This window comes from Nematolebias whitei, chromosome 9, assembly GCF_014905685.2.
Source record: "Nematolebias whitei isolate Nwh7 chromosome 9, NemWhi1, whole genome shotgun sequence".
Lineage (NCBI taxonomy): Eukaryota > Metazoa > Chordata > Actinopteri > Cyprinodontiformes > Rivulidae > Nematolebias > Nematolebias whitei.
Window position 1 is genome coordinate 45,422,798 of NC_056506.1, and position 19,476 is coordinate 45,442,273.

Sequence of the window (19,476 nt, forward strand, 5' to 3'; positions counted from 1 at the left end):
TGAATGAGGGAAAACTGGAGTGAGAGATCGATAAGCAGATAGGTGCAGCGTCTGCAGCGAAGCGGGTGCTGTACCGGTCTGTCGTGGTGAAGAGAGAGCCGAGTCAAAAGACGAAGCTCTCAATTTATCGGTCGATCTTACGTTCCTACCTCATCTACGGTCATGAGCTTTGGGTTGTGATTAGGCCTGTCACAAAAGCAAATTTTTCTGGGCGATTAATTGTCTCAGAAATTATTGCGATAAACGATAATATTGTTTGAAATTTGACAATAGTAATTGCTGTCAAATTTAAGAAGAAATGTTGGTTAATTTGTTTTGAGTGTAGTACCTTTTTTTGACCACTGGATGGCAGTATAAGACTGTTTGAACCGAAGGATGACTAGTGAGGGAGCGAGCAGTGTGTCTCTAAGAAAAATGGGAGGGAGGCCCCTTGACGTGACATGGGCTGTCTCTCGTCGGTTCTCAAAAAGGCGGACACTCGGTGTGGTTTGAGCTCTTTAGCACAGCATTTTTCACACAAAGCTTTTAATAAAACATCAGTAAACAATGGGTGTCTGGGCTTTCCCTTAGAGAGAGGGTGAGACGCTCGGTCATTCGGGAGGGACTCAGAGTAGAGTCGCTGCTTCTCCGCGTCGAGAGGAGCCAGTTGAGGTGGTTCGGGCATCTGGTTAGAATGCCTCCTGGACGCCTCCCTGGTGAGGTGTTCTGGACACGTCCCACCAGGAGGAGACCCAGAGGAAGACCCAGGACACGCTGGAGGGACTATGTTTCTCGGCTGGCCTGGGAACGCCTTGGGCTTCCCTCGGAGGAGCTGGGCCAAGTGGCTGGAGAGGGAAGTCTGGGCCTCCCTACTTAGGCTGCTACCCCCACAACCCGAGCCCGGATAAGCGGAAGAAAATGGATGGATGTTTGTTTAAAACTGGATTTAACTGTTGGCATCAACCCAAGTTTTGTCTGTTAGCAAAAATTCTCATAAAAATTTATTGTGAAATTTGAGAAAGCGATCATTTGATCTGAAACGCTTTAAATTTTAGAGCCATGCCATTTCAAGATTGCCACCACAATGTTAAACTCAACAAATGGCTGTAATTCAAGTACGAATGCAGCAAACAGGACATCATTTACACGGTTTAACTAAAACAGCTCCATCATTAGTCACAAGACGATCTTAGTCTAAAACTCTGTGACATGAAAGGCGGCGGGTGATATGCATTTCCTCAAGGAAGTCTAGACCTTTCAAATTAAAAAAAGGAGGAAGAAAAAAGTTTGCAAGCCAAAAGTGTCAGTCTGGGTGTGTTTGAAAAGGTCAAAATAAGAAAAACATGAGCCCAGAATAATTTATTTTGTGTCACTACATCACATTAATAATTAGGTTTGAATCGTCACTGAATAATAAGTTAAGAGAAATGAATCGGTCTAATGATCCACTGCAGACCCGAGTATAAAAAAAGTGCTCCTAGTTGACCGGCCTGATTAAATAATGGTGAAACAAATAAATAATTTATTGGGAAAAACATTTCAACACCAGAGCAAGGATCAATGTAAATTTCCCCACAGAGTTCCTCGTGTAATTGACTCTTTTTTCTTTAAAAAAAAAAAATAATAATAAATGCATACACACCTTCAGCTGTGACTAAACAACACGTTTTATTAAGTTGGGATGAAATTCATCTGTAATTCGGTGTCTGTGATGTTGCTGAGAGCGAGTCGGAGCGGTGCCAAAAGCGAGTGGCGCAAGATGGGACGTCGAAACGACATTTATTTTTATTTACGTGACGAGTTTAGCAGCATTACTGGAGAGAAAATATGCTCCCCGTGTAAAACTACACACACGTGGTCGCATACATCGGGGAGGTGTGAGGTTGTATACTGGCATTAACACGTTAAATAATGTTAATTTGATTTTTTTTTCTCCTGTGCTAATTAGTGCAATGAATATTTTAACACTGATTTAAAGAGTAGACTCTAAATAAAACATTGCTGTGCTTCACTCGCCTCACTACTTGGTTTAACTTTGAGGTGTGCTCATCTCAGGAGTACCTAAACTTTGCCACACTGGAAGCTAATAAGTGAATGTTTAAAGCGTGTGAAGCGCCACACTCTGAGCTGAAGAGTAAATGTATAGTTTAGGCTGCAGTAAGGTCCCGTTCCAGGTTTAGACGGTCTGAGGTGAACGTGGACCGTTGTGAGAAAGGCGGATCATAAATCATGCAGGAATAAAGCTAACGTTGGCCTTTCTGGAAAAAGAAAAGAAACTAACTTCGTAGGTGCAATTACTCACAAGATAACACATTTCATATTTAAAGACCTACTTTTAAATAAAGTTTTGGCCAAAAGGCTTCTTTCAAAGCATCCTGCATTTAACCAAAATGTCCATGCTCAATCATCCAGGTACACAATCCAACATTTTTCAGTCGGGTCATCTGGACAGGTTTCTTTTTTTTTCCGGAAACGTTTCACTTTCCATCCAGAAGGCTTCATCAGTCAAGAAAACGCACAACACAAAACTGATTCTTCCCCCAAACAGCTTACTCCAAAGTGGAACAAACCAGTTATGTTGGTGCTAAGATGGTGTCTGGAGCCGGCCCTCTTCCTCGTCGACAGTCATGTCAAACTGGTTCAAAACCATCTTAGCACCAACATAACTGGTTTGTTCCACTTTGGAGTAAGCTGTTTGGGGGAAGAATCAGTTTTGTGTTGTGCGTTTCCTTGACTGATGAAGCCTTCCGGATGGAAAGTGAAACGTTTCAGAAAAGAAACTGTCCAGATGACCCGACTGAAAATTGTTGCATCATGCATTTACTTTATCTCGTTTATATTTATCGTCCAAATTCAATAATGTTTTTACCCAGGTTTGTTAGCAAAACACCTCGTGAACCAGTGGGCAGATTTTAATGAAATTTACAGAAAATTATCACTTGATGAACATTTTAATTGGACGAGGTTTTAGTCAACCCCATTCAAGATGGCTGCCACAGCCAAGTAATAGCTTCAAATCAGTCCATTTTACAAATAATGAGCTAAAGTTTAGCATAGCAAAGAGTCACATCCAGGGCTTAATTTGAGCTGGATCCTGCTGGAACAGGATCCGGGAACTCTCTTATTTTGATAGGGTGCGTTTCGGTAACAATTTGCTTGGATCCGATAACTCTCAGGTTTAACAATAATAATAATAATAATATTATAGACAGATATGACTGCCTTGAACAAATAAAACTTATATTGGATAAGTAAACTGAAAATAATTACATAAACACTCATTTTAAACACAACAGTCACTTATGAGCATACGAGCTGCCCCTTCAAGTAAGCGTTTCCGCGTCTACCCTTGAAAAAATCTCCGCCGCTAAAAGTCCAAAGTCATTGCGCAATTTATTAAAAAAAAACTCAAAAATATAATTAAACAGCACAACAAAATTGCAAATCAGTTCGACAGTTCAAGAGGGTCATTAATAAAATGTTGATTATTTATTAAAAATACAAGAAAAAACTATTGATGTGTATCATTCACATTACGTATCAAAACAACAGTGCTAATATGACAAAATAACAGCTAGGACGCTTGAGAGAAGCGGAGTGTTTACAAATGTAGGTAAACGTAGATGTTGAACAACTCGTTGAAATACACCAAAATGCAGGAAATCGCATCAACTTTATTCAAAATTTTCTGGGTGAGGACACTCAGCCTGCTATTTGCTTTCCAGCATTGACAACACAACACATACTGTGACTCTGTTAGCAAAATATCTTGTGAGTCACAGGATAGATTTTAATGAAACTTTCAGAAAGTAATCACTAGATGTACATCTACGAGTAATGACACTATGGAGTCAATCCAATTTAAGATGGCTGCCACAATAATCGATTTCAGCCAACACAAAAATGACTATAACGATGTTTTACTCAAGCTTGTTGTGAAAGTAGCTGAGAGTCATTCATAACAAATACTTTAAATGGTATGGTTTAAATACTTTAGAAGGTGTAATCTTGCATGAGCTCGTGTGTAATGTTTAATAGGTTTGTCATTTATTTTCCAAATAAATGGCAGTGAAGACCATTTATTCCTGTAACAATGCTACCAGCTGCTAGCAGAAGAGGACATAGAAGATCGGCAGGTTCATACTGTCCCTTAGTTTCCTTCTACAGGGAAAAGGTTCTCACTTCCACAAGTCCTGCAAAGTGCTTAATGGTGTTTCACATTCACCCATTCACACCAATAAGGTACTTTCCATTTTATATGTCCACTCCACATACGCAGCTCCTTTTAAATTCTCACCCATACACTGATCGAGAGCAATGGAGGGCGAGGATCCCCAACTCACAAACTGAGTCACAGCCGCTCAGGTTCACTGGACATCCAACTGATATAATAAAGTTTAACACCGACTGCAAGATGGAAGTCCATAAAGGTAGTACCCTAATGGGCTGCAACTGGCTGGAGAATCTAAATTGTGAGAAAATTGGCAGTTTTTCTGCTGTGGGGTTTGCAACCAAGTAACCAGCAAGCTGTTTGTGCAGCCAGTTACTAAAAATCACAGCTTTATTTGTGGGCACATCTTGAAAAACGGCATTCCGGGCAGCGCACATTCGATCACTGCCCACATCATAGCTGCCTCGGCTCACTTCATATCCATCTTGGCACCGTCTTCACATTTGTGATTTAATCTGCAGGATTACAGTTTTGAAATGAAGGTAGACCAATTTGGACCAGATTTAAAACAATTAGTATTGATCATGGATGTGATTTTTAGACATGGACATGTTTTCCGTCAGAGGAAAGTTCCCCTGCAGGCGTCAAGCTACAGCTCTTACACTGCTGAGACAGGTTGGACGTCCGAAACAAAATCAAGAAAGATTTAAAATGGATAAGATACACCCACAAATCTGTGGCTATTTTAAAAGGAAATCTGTTGCACAAACATTTTAATCATGTTCAAAATTAAAAGCAACTCTTCAGCAGTCACAGCCCATAAAGTACATAGGGGTGGGTGATGTGGCTCAAACATAATATCGTGATATTTCAGAGCATTCTGACGATAACGATACATTTTGTGATAAAAAAAAAAAATCATACTTATACATTTGACAAAATTAACTTAACATGTTGCTTTGCAGTATTATATAAAAACTAAAATAAACAACAAGGGTTAATTTTACTGCAATTACTTTAGTGAAGTATTCAGTCTCAAAGTATAAAAATGATCCTTCTGTTATTTAGATTGAAAAAGTCTGCACAAAATATAGAACAAAATCCACCACAAAAACTAAAGTGCAGGTGCAGTTCCCAAATAAACTAAATAAAATGAAAGTTTAAGATCTGTTGAGCATAAATGTAACATACAAGAAAAACATGTTGCCTTTAAATGAGATATAACTTCCAAAACTTGTGACAAATGCTGAGAACAAATGAAATGCTGCCTGAAACGACTGCTGATCAGAACCATCAGCCAATTTCCTGATCCTCAGGAAAGCAGCTGGTCTCGAGGTTTGAGCTGCACAGTTCCCACAGTTCCCAGTTGCTGTTATTGTGCACAGACTCGGGTAAGTCTCCGACTTGATCATAAATCGGTGGTCGATGCATAGTCAGTGTTTCCCTACCATTATACAAGCGAGGTGTTCCACCGTGTCAACAGAACCGAGCACACCGTCTACCGAACCGAACTGCGCGCACACCCCCCCAACCCATCGGCACCGACGTAGCTCCAAGTTAGCAGCACGCTAGCTAAAGAGCTAAAGGCAACGTCCTCCGTCACGTTGAAGCTCGAAAACTGTCGGGACAAACAGCGCTCAGCTCAGATGTGTCCGTTCAAGCCTTCACCTTTACAACTTGAATATCGCTGCATGACTCACATGAGCGTAATCCGCCAGAGATGGGATCAGTTCCTCCAAATCCGAGGACATGGTCTTGAGCCGGAAAAGGGTAGAGTGCACTCTCCGGGTCAGGGAGGAGGTCCTGCCACAAGCGGAGGAGTTCAAATATCTCGGGGTCTTGTTCACGAATGAGGGAAAAATGGAGCGAGAGATCGATAGGCGGATAGGTGCGGTGTCTGCAGTGAAGCGGGTGCTGCACCGGTCTGTCGTGGTGAAGAGAGAGATGAGTCAAAAGACGAAGCTTTCAATTTACCGGTCGAGCTACGTTCCTACAGTCATCTACGGTCGTGAGCTTCGGGTTGTGACTAGGCCTGTCACAATAGCAAATTTTGCTGGGCGATTAATTGTCTCAGAAATTATTGCGATAAACGACAATATTGTTTTAAATTTGACAATAATTAGTAATTACTGTCAAATTTAAGACGAAATGTTGGTTATTTTGAGTGTGGTACCTTTTTTGACCACTGGATGGCAGTATAAGACAGTTTGAACCGGAGGATGGATAGTGAGGGTGCGAGCAGCGTGTCTCTAAGAAAAATGGAAGGGAGGCCCCTTGACGTGACAAGGGCTGTCTCTCTTCAGTTCTCAAAATGGCGGACGCTCGGTGTGGTTTGAGCTCTTTAGCATAGCATTTGTCACACAAACCTTTCAATAAAACATCACTAAACAAGTTCTCAGCTTCTTTTTACAGAGAAAAACAACTTTTTATATGAAGGCACGGGTTTCAACCGTGAATTTTGGAGCTTTGAAAAGACGGAGGTTTTTCTCCAAGGTCGGCCTGTTAGCTTAGCTTCTCAGCTTAGCTGCTTTTAACGAGCCAAAAACACGATTTTGTATAGTTAAAATGGATTTTAAAGAGAAAGGGAGGGGTCAGTGAAGAGCACCGGAGTTTAACCTTTTGTCATCCGGTGTCTCCAGTAGAGAGAGAAACGACGAAACGATAAAGCCGATAAATTAAAATAAGTTAGATCATTTCCATTTATCGTGCGATTAATTGATATGTTGTTTATCGCGGCAGGCCTAACGCCATGAAATTAGCATATCGTGATATAATTTATTTTCCCGGGGAAGTTTTTTTTTTTTTAACCAGTATTACTATGAAGGATACTACCTAAAGAACTAACGCAACATGACACAGTAAAAGTACACAACTGTAAAGAGCTGGCACTTATGCAGTCGCACACAAATCAAATGAACATTACTGACATTTGTTTTTGTTTTTTTTTAGTGACAGCACTTCCTGAGCTGTGGTGCAAAGAAATGTGACACAGACGGGGGCTCTATGACTGGAAATAACTTAGTTTAAAAGCAGCTGCACAACTCAGACGGTTTTTACTTTCAGTTTAAAGTTTGACAGGACACAATTTGGGATTTGGATCCTGTCACTTACACTGAAAGTCATTTTTTTTGGGGCTGTTGTGAACAGCAGGAACGATTAGAGTGAACAGGAGGTGGCTACCTTGTCCAGGTGGGGTCAAACAGACCGCTTGGCTCAGAGCAGAAAGCACACTTTGTTCAGCGAGGCCAATCCTCAGCTTCCCAGCCAGGGACCTGCCCATCAAAACATCAACAGTCAGTGCAGACCCTCTTTAGCACCTGCTAAACATGATAAGCGTTACACAGTCAAACGCGCACACGCAGGGAGGAGCGAGGTCTCTGGATTACATGCGTGTGTATAAACGTGCAGATTCCTGTGGTCACACCAGCAGTCGATCTGTGTGTGTGTGTGGGAGGGAGTCTTATTTTACCTGACAATGTAGCGGGCCTCTGAAAAGCGGCATGCCACAAAGAGGCCTTTGATGATGTCGATTTTCTTATTCACGGCCTGAGGCAGGCAGGAGGAAATTGAGATTCACAGAGGAAGAGCGAGAGGAGACAGAATGCAAAAAGACCGAGGTTAGCAGCGTGTACATGTTCAAAGCAGGAAGAAAAAAAAAAGACTCATCAGTGACGGGGGAAATAAAAGAACTAATTGCAGGAGAGAGATTTCAGCCAGGTGAGAACTTGACTTAAAAATTACCCTCAGAAGTAGACAAACTAATAATTTCTCATCTGGTACATAATCACATTAACATTTCTCAGTAGTAAAGTGAAACTATTCTCCAAAGACTGCTCTCCTCTTAATAAAAACATTCTGCGGCTCACCGAGTTCCCACTCATGCTGGCAATTTCCTTCAATTTCCTGAACACGCCCCCCGCAGTCAGGCTGGCCGGCTGGAACATCATGCGCTGGTTGCTACGGGAGCTCTCGGCCACAAGGCCCAAATCTCCCTTCTCCTGCGCTTCCGCTTTAATTTTGTCCAATTGTCGCCCTGGTAACAAGAGCGAAACGGTAAACGGCGGCCGACTCTTCGGCTTATGAGCGCAGAAAGATTGCGTCTGCACGGCTAAACGTTGGCGCGACTGTGTTTACCGGTTGCTTGAGCGACGGCTTTCATCAGCACCGTTTCCCCGACGCCGAGCTCCATCCCGAGGTAGGCAGGGCCCAGCTGGTTCAAACACAGGTACACGCAGCACAGCAGGTCATCTAGGAGAAGGAGCAACACGCAGACGTGTGTTTAAAGCGCACGCCAACAAAGAGGAGCGCAGGCGCTCACAAAAACAGCAGTCATAAGCTCTACTAAAAGACTCGCACAGCAACACACCGAGGGAATACAGACTGCCAGCCGTCAGCAAAACACAAAAACAAGATAAACACGAGTCGACAGCGGAGATTTTCAGGACGTGAACCACCAACATATCAGCATAAACTTCATCCAGATCCCACAGGCATGCACACGCACAGATCCACAAAGAAAAACACTTTTCTGTGCGTCCTGGCTCCTGCCGTCCGCTCCTTGATGGAGTGGCTGGCAGCCAGCCGACTGCGAGGCGGCATCAGGATGAATTACGGCAGAGATGAAGCAGCGTTTACCTGGAGAGAGCAGCAGCACGGAGCGAAGCAGGTTCGACAGCGTCTCGATGTTCCTCAGCCTGCGAACCGACAGAAGAAACACACAAGGAGGGTGACAGACATGAAGCCCATCATGTAAATACTGGACGGAAGGAAATGAGATTCATCTGAAGGTTTTTAATCCTTAATGGGACCCGACTAGGATTTTATTTGTGAAATACTAAATGTTGATTTCAGATAGTAAATCACTGCTGAGGCCAGGCCTGTCGCGATAAACAATAAATCAATTAATCGCACGATAAATGAAAATTCTCTACCTCGTTTTCATTTATCGGCTTTATCGTTTCTTCGTGTCTCTCTCTCTACTGAAGACACTGGATGACAAAAAGTTCAACTCCGGCGCTCTTCACTGACCCGTCCCTTTCGCTTTTCTCTTTAAAATCCGTTTTAACCGTCCAAAATGGCGTTTTTGGATCGTTAAAAGCAGCTAAGATGAGAAGCTAAGCTACGAGCTAAGCTAACAGGCCGACCTCAGGAAAAAACCTCAGTCTTGTCGAAGCTCCAAAATTCACAACTGAAACTCGTGCCTTTGTGTAAAAAGTTGTTTTTCTCTGCAAAAAGAAGCTGAGAACTTGTTTACTGATGTTTTTAATAAAATTTTTGTGTGAAAAATGTTATGCTAAAGAGCTAAAACCACACTGAGCGTCTGCCCTTTTGAAAACCAAAAAACAGGAAGCCCATGTCACGTCAAGGAGCCTCCCTCCCTAAGTGACACGCTGCTCACTCCCTCACTATCCATCCTTCGGTTCAAACAGTCTTATACCGCCATCCAGTGATCAAAACAAGTACCACACGCAAAACAAATTAACCAACATTTCTTCTTAAATTTGACAATAATTACTAATTATTGTCAAATATAAAACAATATTATCGTTTAATCACAATAATTTCTGAGACAATCGCCCAGAAAATGTATTATCGTGACAGGCCTAGCCGTGGGTTATGTTATTCAAAATGTTTAGAAGATAAAGCACTTTTTTCATTCTCAGAATGAATTCCTAATCAAAACTATTTCATTTTGCCTGTTTCATTCCTCTTTGTTAAGAAGTAATGAGCTCGATAAAAAAGTGTAAAAAAAAAAGCAGAGTATTTAAAGTCCTGGCAGTCGTTTTCTTATTGACCCTCATGCTGAAGTTTAAAACTAAAAACTGTTCAGAGTTATTTTGCAAACTCATGCCACATGCCTTGTATCTGCAGATATAGCTAAGATATAGACATTGTTAGGGTTTCAAAGCTCAGCTGGCTGTGGTGGCCATCTTGAATTGGGTCTTCTTTCAACTTTTCCCTCTTCATGGGTCTCCACAGCGAGTCATCCTCCTCCATCTCACTCTGTCCTCACTCCATCTCCCTCCATGTCCTCTCTAACTGCATCCATACATCTCCTCTTTGTCCTTTTCCTGGCAGATGCATTTCTAACATCCTTCTACCAATATATCCACTGTCCCTCCTCTGGACATGTCCAAACCATCTCTCTAACTTTACAGTTGTTCAACCTGTGCTGTACCTCTGATGATATCATTCCTGATCTTCTCCATCCTTGTCACTCCTCAGGAGAACCTGAACATCTTCATTTCTGCCACTTCCAGTTCTGTCTCCTGTCTTTTTGTCAATCTTGAATTTGTCCATCTTGAATTTGGCCATCTTCAATAGGGTCAATGAGCATTAAAATAAAATAAATTCATTGAACTCCATTGGATGATTGATGAGATATTCTGCTTACAGACAGGCTTTAAACAAATGTCATGCAGCCAGTTAGTGCTTAAAGTATGTGCTGAAAACTACCCTCAGCTACTACCACACGAGGTTTTAGCTCCGTTTCTGCAAAACCCACTGAGTTATAGCTGTTTTTGTGTGGCAGCCACCATCATCATATCATAATCATACATCATAGCCTTTCTTGTTCTGCGGTGGGGAATAAAATCTAAGTTATTAAGCCTTCACACAACGTGATTAATTTTTAATAGTTCTTCATGTTCTCTGCCCCATCCAGCATATTAATCCAAATCGCTTTTCTTTCTCTACAGGATTTATTTCAGCTCGTTTCCAGCAGGTTGTGTGAAACGTGGACGTGCAGAAACGTGCTGGAACGTGTTCACTTTCTGAAAGAGTCACTTCCTCCACCCCCTCAAACATGACGCCCGCCGCCTTTTCCTCCATACGGAGCTCTTACCTGCCAGAGTCCTCTTCAATTTTCTCAAAAGTGCGAGCCACTGCCAAGTACGGCACTCTGGAGAGAGATGAGCGTGTAGTTAGCAGGCGAAGCATCGGCGCCGACAGATTTTTACATTCACGGCGTTTAGCTGACTCGGATGTTCGGGAGCAACTGGCAATTAGTGCAGCAGGAGGAGAAGCTTTGATACGAGGTTATCAAACCGCACGAAAACGAGAGCAGCGAGGACAAAGGTCGGAGCTGCTGCGTTGGAAAAACAGTGTTCGTATTAAAAAAAAAAGGCAGGAAAAACCTGTCTGGGCTATACGGTGACAGAATAAGCAGATTTGTTACCGCAGGGATGCAAATGCTTTTAAATAGTCTAAACAAGCACATCATAAATAGATTAAACAGATTTGCTTTTGTGTTAACTCTCACATGGGTTTACTTTTTAACTTTTATTGTTTATTCTGTTTCTCGGATGAATGATGCTGCAAACATATTCCCATCTGCTTTAGTTAGAATCAAGCTTCTTGTCTTTTTAAACAAGTCTGCCATCCAAAGAGAAGTTTTGAAAGATTTGGCAGAGTTATGAACAAAAATATATAAAGCTCCAGGGTTACTGTGACACGCAGCAGCTTGAAGGAAAAGATTTGTTATAAAGTGCCTCATAAAACTGGAAGCATTTTGTAAATAGGGAAAGTCTCAGAGGGTGTGGGATTTACTTTTGGCCTTGTTGCCAGCAGGCGTGCTCCAGCGGGTGGTAGTTCGGCCGGGAAGGATCGAAGTCTGTCGGTCCCGAGGTCGAGTCGCTGAAAGAACGAAAGCAAGATCGAATTAGTGACGCTCATTTCTGTTCAATTAAAACTTAAAGCAGGGCGCACCCAAGAAAAAACTGACGACTAGAATATCCGTAAAGACACGTTCAAAGTTTTGAAAAGCTACGTAAATTTTAAAAAAGCTCAAGTATTTAAAAAGAAAAATGCATCTTTAAACACCATAAATAAGAGTGGGTTAGCATTTTATTCAATAATATGGTATCATTTGATTTTATTAAGAGCAGCCACTACAGCTGGGAACTTGCCAAAAAGCATGGCGGGCGATAACGATTTTTCTCGTCTCTGTCTGTTAGGAAAATATCTCACCAACCACTGGGTGGATCTCATTCACACCTGCAGAGAAATAATTAGATGAACTTCAACCGAATAACTTTTGAGCTCAACTTGATTCAAGTTTGCTAACTACAACATTTTTGTGCTTTTTCTAACTTCTTTCTGCTAATTTCAGATTGTTATGCTCCTTTCAGCTTATTTCTGCAAGTCTGATATTTCAGCTGCTGTATGTTAATTGTAGCTTGTTCAGCTAAGCTAATTCCACATATTTTGCAATAATTTCAACTTTTTCAGCCTAATTCAGCAAAAAAATGTGCTCTCTCCACTTCCTTCTAGTAAATTAAGCTTCTTTCTACTTTTTTAGCTTCTTTTCAGCCATTTTGCGTTTTGTTTTGCTTTTCTGCCCATTTCAGCTTTTTTCAGATAATTTCCACTTTCTGGTGCTCATTTCTGCTTCTTTCAATCTAATTGGTCAAACGTGTGTTCTTTCTGCTTCTTCTGCTAATTTAAGCTTGTTCCAACTTTTCAGCATTTTTTTTTAGCTAATTTCAACCGTTTTCAGATCAATTTAAGTTTTACATGTTAATTTCTGCTACTTTCAGCCTAATTAACTTAGTTCTGCTCATTTTAGCTTATGCTCCTTTTAAATTATTTTAGCTAGTTTCAGTTTTTCTTTTTTAATTTCTTTTTAAATTTTTATGCTAATTTCAGCTTTTTTCAGCTCTTTTTGGCAAGTTTCAGCTTTTTCAGCTACCATTTAGCTCTTCTGATTCAAATTTTAGCTTTTTCAGCTAATTCCACATTTTCTCAGCTAATTTCAGCACTTTCTGCTTCCTTCTGGTAGTTTAAGTTTCTTTCTACCTTTTCAGCTAATTTTCAGCTATTTCTTTTTTGCTAATTTCAGCTTCTTTTTTTTGCCAATTTCCTAAATTATTTCTCATTTCTGATTATTTAAAACTTAATTCAGCAAATATGTTTTCTTTCTGCTTTCTTCTGCTAATTTATTCTTGTTCTTCCATTTCAGCCACATTTCAAAATGTTTTTCAGCTAATTTCAGCCGTTTTTCAGCAAGTTCTTCTGCGATAAGCATTATTCACACTCATTGTCACAGGAAATTCAATTTATCTTGTTTAAATATGATTTTTGATTTAATTGTGGCTCTGATATGCACATTTTTTTTGTTTTACACAGATTAATGTTCCCGTAGAAAATCACACTTAATGAAATGCACAAAAAATAAAATGAAATAAAACACAAGGGACAAAAATACTGTTGTGGTTGTCTACAGTTTATATACACCTTCAAATGTTTGTTTTGCTTTAATTAGTCGCTGCGCAGTAATTAAAAGCAGCTAATAGCACACGTAATCACATCACATTGAGAGTTTTCCCTGCAGGCGACAACATAGATGTAGCGGAGCTGCACAGAGGATCCTAAAACCACAAACCTTTATTGATTTCCTGGTAAACTGATTTGTTTCGCTCCAAGTATTTTTTTATGTTTAGGTGGGGGCAGTGGTGTAGATGTACTCCTTGGTGATCTCTCTATAAATATGAGGCAGTTGATATTTCTTACACTTAAAAGTTTTTATAGAGAATTCAACAAGTGGTGAAAGTGTCAGCTTATAAAGCCGCACAGTTTCTTGGCCTGCGCATAAAGTTTACAGAACTGAGACAACTTAGGAATGTTTTTTTTTTTCAATTATGCAAACTTTGTTGAGATCTTAATAAATGTGGAATGTTGTTAAAAATTTAGCAGCAATTTGAAACAACTCTCTTTGGAGTCAACTTGTGAGTTCATAGATTACATGAGGAAGAAACCTTTAGCAGAACCAGGCTCAGGACAAGCGGCCATCTGCTTCGACCAGCTGGGTTTGGTAGGAACAGATACACAATGGCAGGTCCAGAATCACATGTTAGGATAGAAATAGTATCAAATGAAAACTATTCAATTTTAACAATTCATTTAAGGGAATTAGGTAAATTTGTCCTCTAGTAGTCTAAACCTATAGCATCATAACAAGCTAACTAACTATAGGATTTATCAAAAAGGAAAGTCTTAAAACTGGACAATGTGTCAGCCTCACGGACAGAAACTGGAAGTTGGTTCCACAAGAGAGGAGCCTGAGAACTGAAAGATCTTCCTCCCAGTCTGCTTTTGGAAACTCTAGGAACCGCGAGTAAGCCTGCAGTCTGAGAGCGAAGTGCTCAGTTAGGAAAATAAGGAACAATAAGATCTCGAACATAAGATGGACCTAGGTTGTTGAGAGCTTTGTAGGTTAGAAGTAGGATTTTGAATTAAATTCTGGATTTGACAGGGAGCCAATGGAGTGAAGCTCAAACTGGAGAGATATGATCTCTCCCACTAACTCCAGTTAAGACTCTGGCAGCAGCATTTTGGATCAACTGAAGACTTTTTAAAGAAGTATTTGGACATCCAGATAACAAACCATTACAATAGTCCAGTCTAGACGTGACAAATGCATGGACCAGTTTTTCTGCATCATTTTTAGATCAGATGTTTCTAATTTTAGTGATATTACGCAGGTGGAAGAAGGAAGTTCTAGCAACGTTTTTAATGTGGGGGATAAAAGACGTGTCCTGATCAAAAATAACACCAAGATTTTTAACATTAGAGCTGGAGGACAGATTAATGTCATCCATGGAGGACGAAAGACTGAAAAATTGTTTCCTAAGATGCTCGGGTCCAAAAACTAAAACCTCTGTCGTGGTTTTATTCAAAGGCAGAACATTTAGGGTCACACAGGTTTTTATGTCTTTAAGACATGCTTGTAGTCTAAGTAGGTGATTGGATTCATTGGGTTTCATGGACAAATATAACTGTGTGTCATCAGCATAACAATGAAGATGTATCCCATGCTGTTTAATAACTTTACCTAATGGAAGAATATACAAGGTAGAGTATTGATCCAAGCACTGAACCTTGTGGAACTCCATCACTAACTTTGGTGTATGATGAAGATTCATTATTTACATTTGCAAATTGGAATCTATCAGATAAATATGATTTAAACCAATTTAGAGACGTTTTAAGCCAAAACATGAACCATCCTACGCCATAAAGCAGCGGCTGAGATTGGCACTCATTAAACTGATTTGCAACTGTTTGTGGTGCTGACACTTATTGTGCTATATTAATTAGCTAATTAACTAAACGTGCTGTGAGAAACATGAATTGCTGTTAGTCTTGTAGTTGTAGATGTGACAAGTTAAGTCTGAACAGAAATAGTTGGGGTGGAGGGACATAAAATGGAAGTGGGTGATCGTACAGGACTGAATGGCAGCTGGGTGTTTGTGGTGGACTTCAAACTTGCCAAACAAAAATTCAATAACTACTTACAAATTCAGCCTTTTTATGCTTAAAATGTCCATCTGTACTGTGAAAGGTCAAACTGACCTTAAGGCTGTTTAGATTTCAATTCAACGACCGAGCTGCAGAATCTGATGGACAAATAAATCTAATTCATAAATGTACTACTTTTCAACCGTTAACAGGCCATCAGAGGGTCTTGTCTTTACAGCAAGGGGTGTTTTGGTACCAGTCATTAATTGTCTCACCCCATTTTGTCTTTACGCTCCTGCCCCAAGTTCTTCTTTTCTGTATTTGTCTTCTTCTCTCCCTCAGGGTTCGTCTCCGTTTTGCCCGTCTTCACTGCTGCTTTCCTGGGAGCTGCAGAAAAATAAATAAAGAGAAGGCGAGGTGTGGAGCAATGGGTTGATAACAGAAAATATTGTGCTATATTCTCCAACTGATAAAAGCAATTCAGATATTTTTATGCAAATTCCAGCTCACCAAAGAAACTGCTGATTGGGGGTTTCTTGGCCGGCTCCTTATCTTTCTGCTCCTTTGCCTCTTTCTGCTTTTTTCCAACCGTTTGACTTTTCGGGCTCCCTGTGTCTTGCGTGTCCTTTTCAACCCCCTCCTCTTTGGCAACGGCGGGCCCTTTCTCATCATCAGTCTTCTCCGTTGCTTCATTTTTCTTTCCCGCCCCCTCAGCTTTCTTTTCTTTCTCATCCGAGCTCTTCTTTTCTACCTGCTCCTCCTCCTTCTTGGCCTTCTCTGCTTCTCCTTTCTTTTTGTTCTCCACCTCCTCATCTGGTCCGTTAGCCTCGGTCGCTGCCTTTTCAACCCTTTCTTCCTCTGCTCCCTCCTCCATGGGTTCGTCGGTGTTCCCTACACAGGGGAGAACAGAAAGAGAGCGGAGTCATTGAAGACATAAATGCCAGCAGGTTTAGTGAGGGCAACCTTTTTTTTTTTTTTGGGCTGAGGCCATGTTTGAAGCTGCTTTCAACATAACAGCCTTCTTCAATAAATGCCGCAGGTGATATTTCTGAGCTTTTCCTTTTCATCCGAGACAGCCAGGTAGGAGGGAAATTACTATTGACAAACTTGTAGCACAAAAGTCCCAGCAGACAGAGAGGAGGTCATGATACCGGCTGGGTGAGGAGCTAGACATGAAAATTTCATTTTTTTCATCCGCACATTAAATTAAGTGCGGATTCTAACAGTATAGTTCATTTGTATTTAACGCCATCTGATTCGCTACAAAAATATAAAAGCAGAAAGAAAAGCCTAAATATTTATTGGGAAAATACTTTAGATTTTAAGAGCTCATTTGAAGTTATTAACCTAAAGTAGCACCTTCTGCTGCAACATTTTATGATCTTCATGCATCAACTTACCAGTTCAGGAGTTTATTTACACAACGAAAGGTAGGAGGCAAATGTCATCTAAACTGTTTACAGCCCTCCAAGCTACAACTGGACTCAATCTGGCATCAAAATTAAGATGTGCTGACATCTAAGGAGTCTATACTCGTAACATGAGTTCATGAGAACAAATCGAACAAAATAAATAAAAATGAGGCAAACTTCAGTTCATTCATTTCATGTCAATAGATACCTTTGAATTTTATGAACTACTGGAGAAATGTGTTCCTTGTTTTGTATCTGTAGCTCAGGAAATGAGAATAAATGTAGCCTGTACTTTATAGGTGCATCTAAAAAAAATTAGAATATTGTGAAAAAGTTCCATGTATTTTATCAATCATTTCAGAAAGTGAAACTCATAGATTTGTTACACACAGAGTGAAATATTTCAAGCCTTTATTTCTTGTAATTTTGAGGATTATGGCTTACAGACAATGACAAAAAATAAAATAAAATTTAGTGTCTCAGGAAAGTAGAGTATTGTGAAGAGGTTCAATCGCACCAAAATCAGCTGATTAACTTCTAAACACGAGCTACAAATGTCTCATTCAAGTTGAGCCACTCCTGAACCAGAGACAACGCCAGAAGCTGAGACAAAGAACTGGACTGTTGCTCAGTGGTCCAATGTCCTCTTTTCAGATTAAAGTATCATTTCATGTCATTCGCCCCCCCATGTCTCCGATTTGCTACAACCGTATGTTCCCTGAGGTCAGCGGACCAGTTGCTCCTCACAGTTCCAGGAACTCGTCTTAATGCCAGAGGTGACAGGGCCTTCTCTGTAGCAGGACCAAGACTTTGGAACGAGTTGCCTCTGGTTGTCAGACTGGCCCCCTCCCTCTCGGTTTTCAAATCCCGTTTAAAAACCCACTACTATTCCGTAGCTTTCAACACCAGAGGATCTGTTTTGAACCTGTATGCTTCACACTGGTTAGTCGTCATATTTATTATCTGCATCGTTTTTATGTCTATGTTCTGATTTACCTCATTTTGTATATTGTTTTGTGTGTTGCCTGTTTTTCTGTCTGTACAGCACTTTGCCTTGTCGCTGTTTTAAGTGCACTATAAATAAAATGGTATGGTATTTGGAAATCAAGGTCCCAGAGTCTGGAGGAAGAGTGGAGAGGTCCAGAATCCACGTTGCCTGAAGTCCAGAGTGAAGTTTCCACGGTCGGTGATGGTTTGGGGCCATGTCTTCTGCTGGTGAAATTTTAGAGACTTCATGCTTCCTTCTGCTGATGAGCTTTATGGAGATGCTGGTTTCATTTTCCAGCCGGACTCGGCTCCACACCGTCAAAGGTACCAAAAGCTGGCTGTGAAATATTCTCATTTTCTGAGACACTGAGTTTGTGTTTTTCAGCCATAATCCTCAAAATTATGTGAAATAAAAGGCTCAAAATATTTCACCCTGTGTGTAATGAATCTATAGATGAGTTTCACTTTCTGACATGACTGACAAAATAAATTTAACATTTTCACGATATTCTAATTTGTTGAGCCGCCTCTTTAGATCATTTTCAGATCCGAACTCGTAACGTAACTCCTAACTAAGAGAGCTGTCTGTGATGAAACTATGTTATTGCCACATTAAAATAGTCACTTAAGGAAACAAACTTATATATTATGTTGTTTTGCGTTTTCTAAAAAATAAACAAAATTAAATAAAAAAGTGAAGTCTAGTTTTTTAAAGTGGAAAAGACAATGAGATGATGAGTCATTCACATCACTTCATCTGATGCCCTGAAAGAAAATGCACAATAATCAACAAGAGTATTTTAGTCTATTGTATAAACGTACCAGATTTAGCAACACAGGCTAATTTTCTTCTGCAAACTCTAGCCGGTATTGCATCAAATCAAAGAATAAACAAACTATTGCTCCCATCACTGGTTCAAATCAAGCCAAATATAAAATCATTAGAGTCCTTCAGAAGAGTTTAAATCCTAATTATCCTCAGTAAGCCCCTGAAACGGTTTCTCTGATCTAAAACAAAATGTTAGCGTGCACACACCACAACAGCAGCAGGTGCAGCTTTACTTCAGCCCTTATAGAGCGCTCGGTCCACGTCTTTGGACTAACACTATTAATTATAGATAACAAAATAATTGTTGAGTCATGTGATGTTTGGATGCAACTAAAGAACATTTTTTTAATCATTAATCCACTACAGTTTTAGTCAGTCTTTCTTTTAAATGCAAGCAAATTAAATTATAGACATGTGTGAAAAACTCATGACATGTTCACTGCGACTGACACCGTTTCCTTCTGTTGTCGAAAGCTGCATCAGTTTTACTAAAGAAGAGAAACATTTGTGTGTTTTGCCCTTTTTATTGTTTTTGTACGTCTTTTGCAATCTAACTGCTTCAGCATGCTTTGTGCAATTTTAGCCATTTCATAAATCAAAACAGTTGGTTCATTCAAGAAATGGTGCCGTGACTTTTGTTTTTTGTAACTTTATATTTAATTGTATTTACAAATATTTCCTCCATCTAATACATTGAGATCTCTTCAGTTTCTTTAAAATTACTGTTCTATTTGAAATCCATTTCATTTTCATCTAGTTTTACTTTTCTTATGATACTTTTAGCTTTCATATTGCATTTGGCTACTTTTAACTTGCTGTTTTCTACTTTTAGCTTGAATTTTGCTACATTCAGCTTGCAT

The 19,476-nt window shown here is 40.2% G+C and overlaps 1 protein-coding gene across 1 annotated transcript in view; it reads right to left on the bottom strand.

Annotated features, from left to right (window-relative positions):
- Positions 1-19,476, bottom strand: part of lig1 (ligase I, DNA, ATP-dependent) — a 111,697-nt gene that overhangs the window by 50,882 nt on the left and 41,339 nt on the right. Inside the window, exons 6-14 of the mRNA XM_037682408.1 lie at positions 15,899-16,279; positions 15,664-15,775; positions 11,699-11,785; positions 10,995-11,051; positions 8,786-8,844; positions 8,285-8,398; positions 8,017-8,183; positions 7,620-7,696; positions 7,331-7,422 (exon numbers count right to left, since the gene is read on the bottom strand). Coding sequence (XP_037538336.1) covers positions 7,331-7,422; positions 7,620-7,696; positions 8,017-8,183; positions 8,285-8,398; positions 8,786-8,844; positions 10,995-11,051; positions 11,699-11,785; positions 15,664-15,775; positions 15,899-16,279 — 1,146 coding nt within the window. The remainder of the gene's footprint in view (positions 1-7,330; positions 7,423-7,619; positions 7,697-8,016; positions 8,184-8,284; positions 8,399-8,785; positions 8,845-10,994; positions 11,052-11,698; positions 11,786-15,663; positions 15,776-15,898; positions 16,280-19,476) is intronic.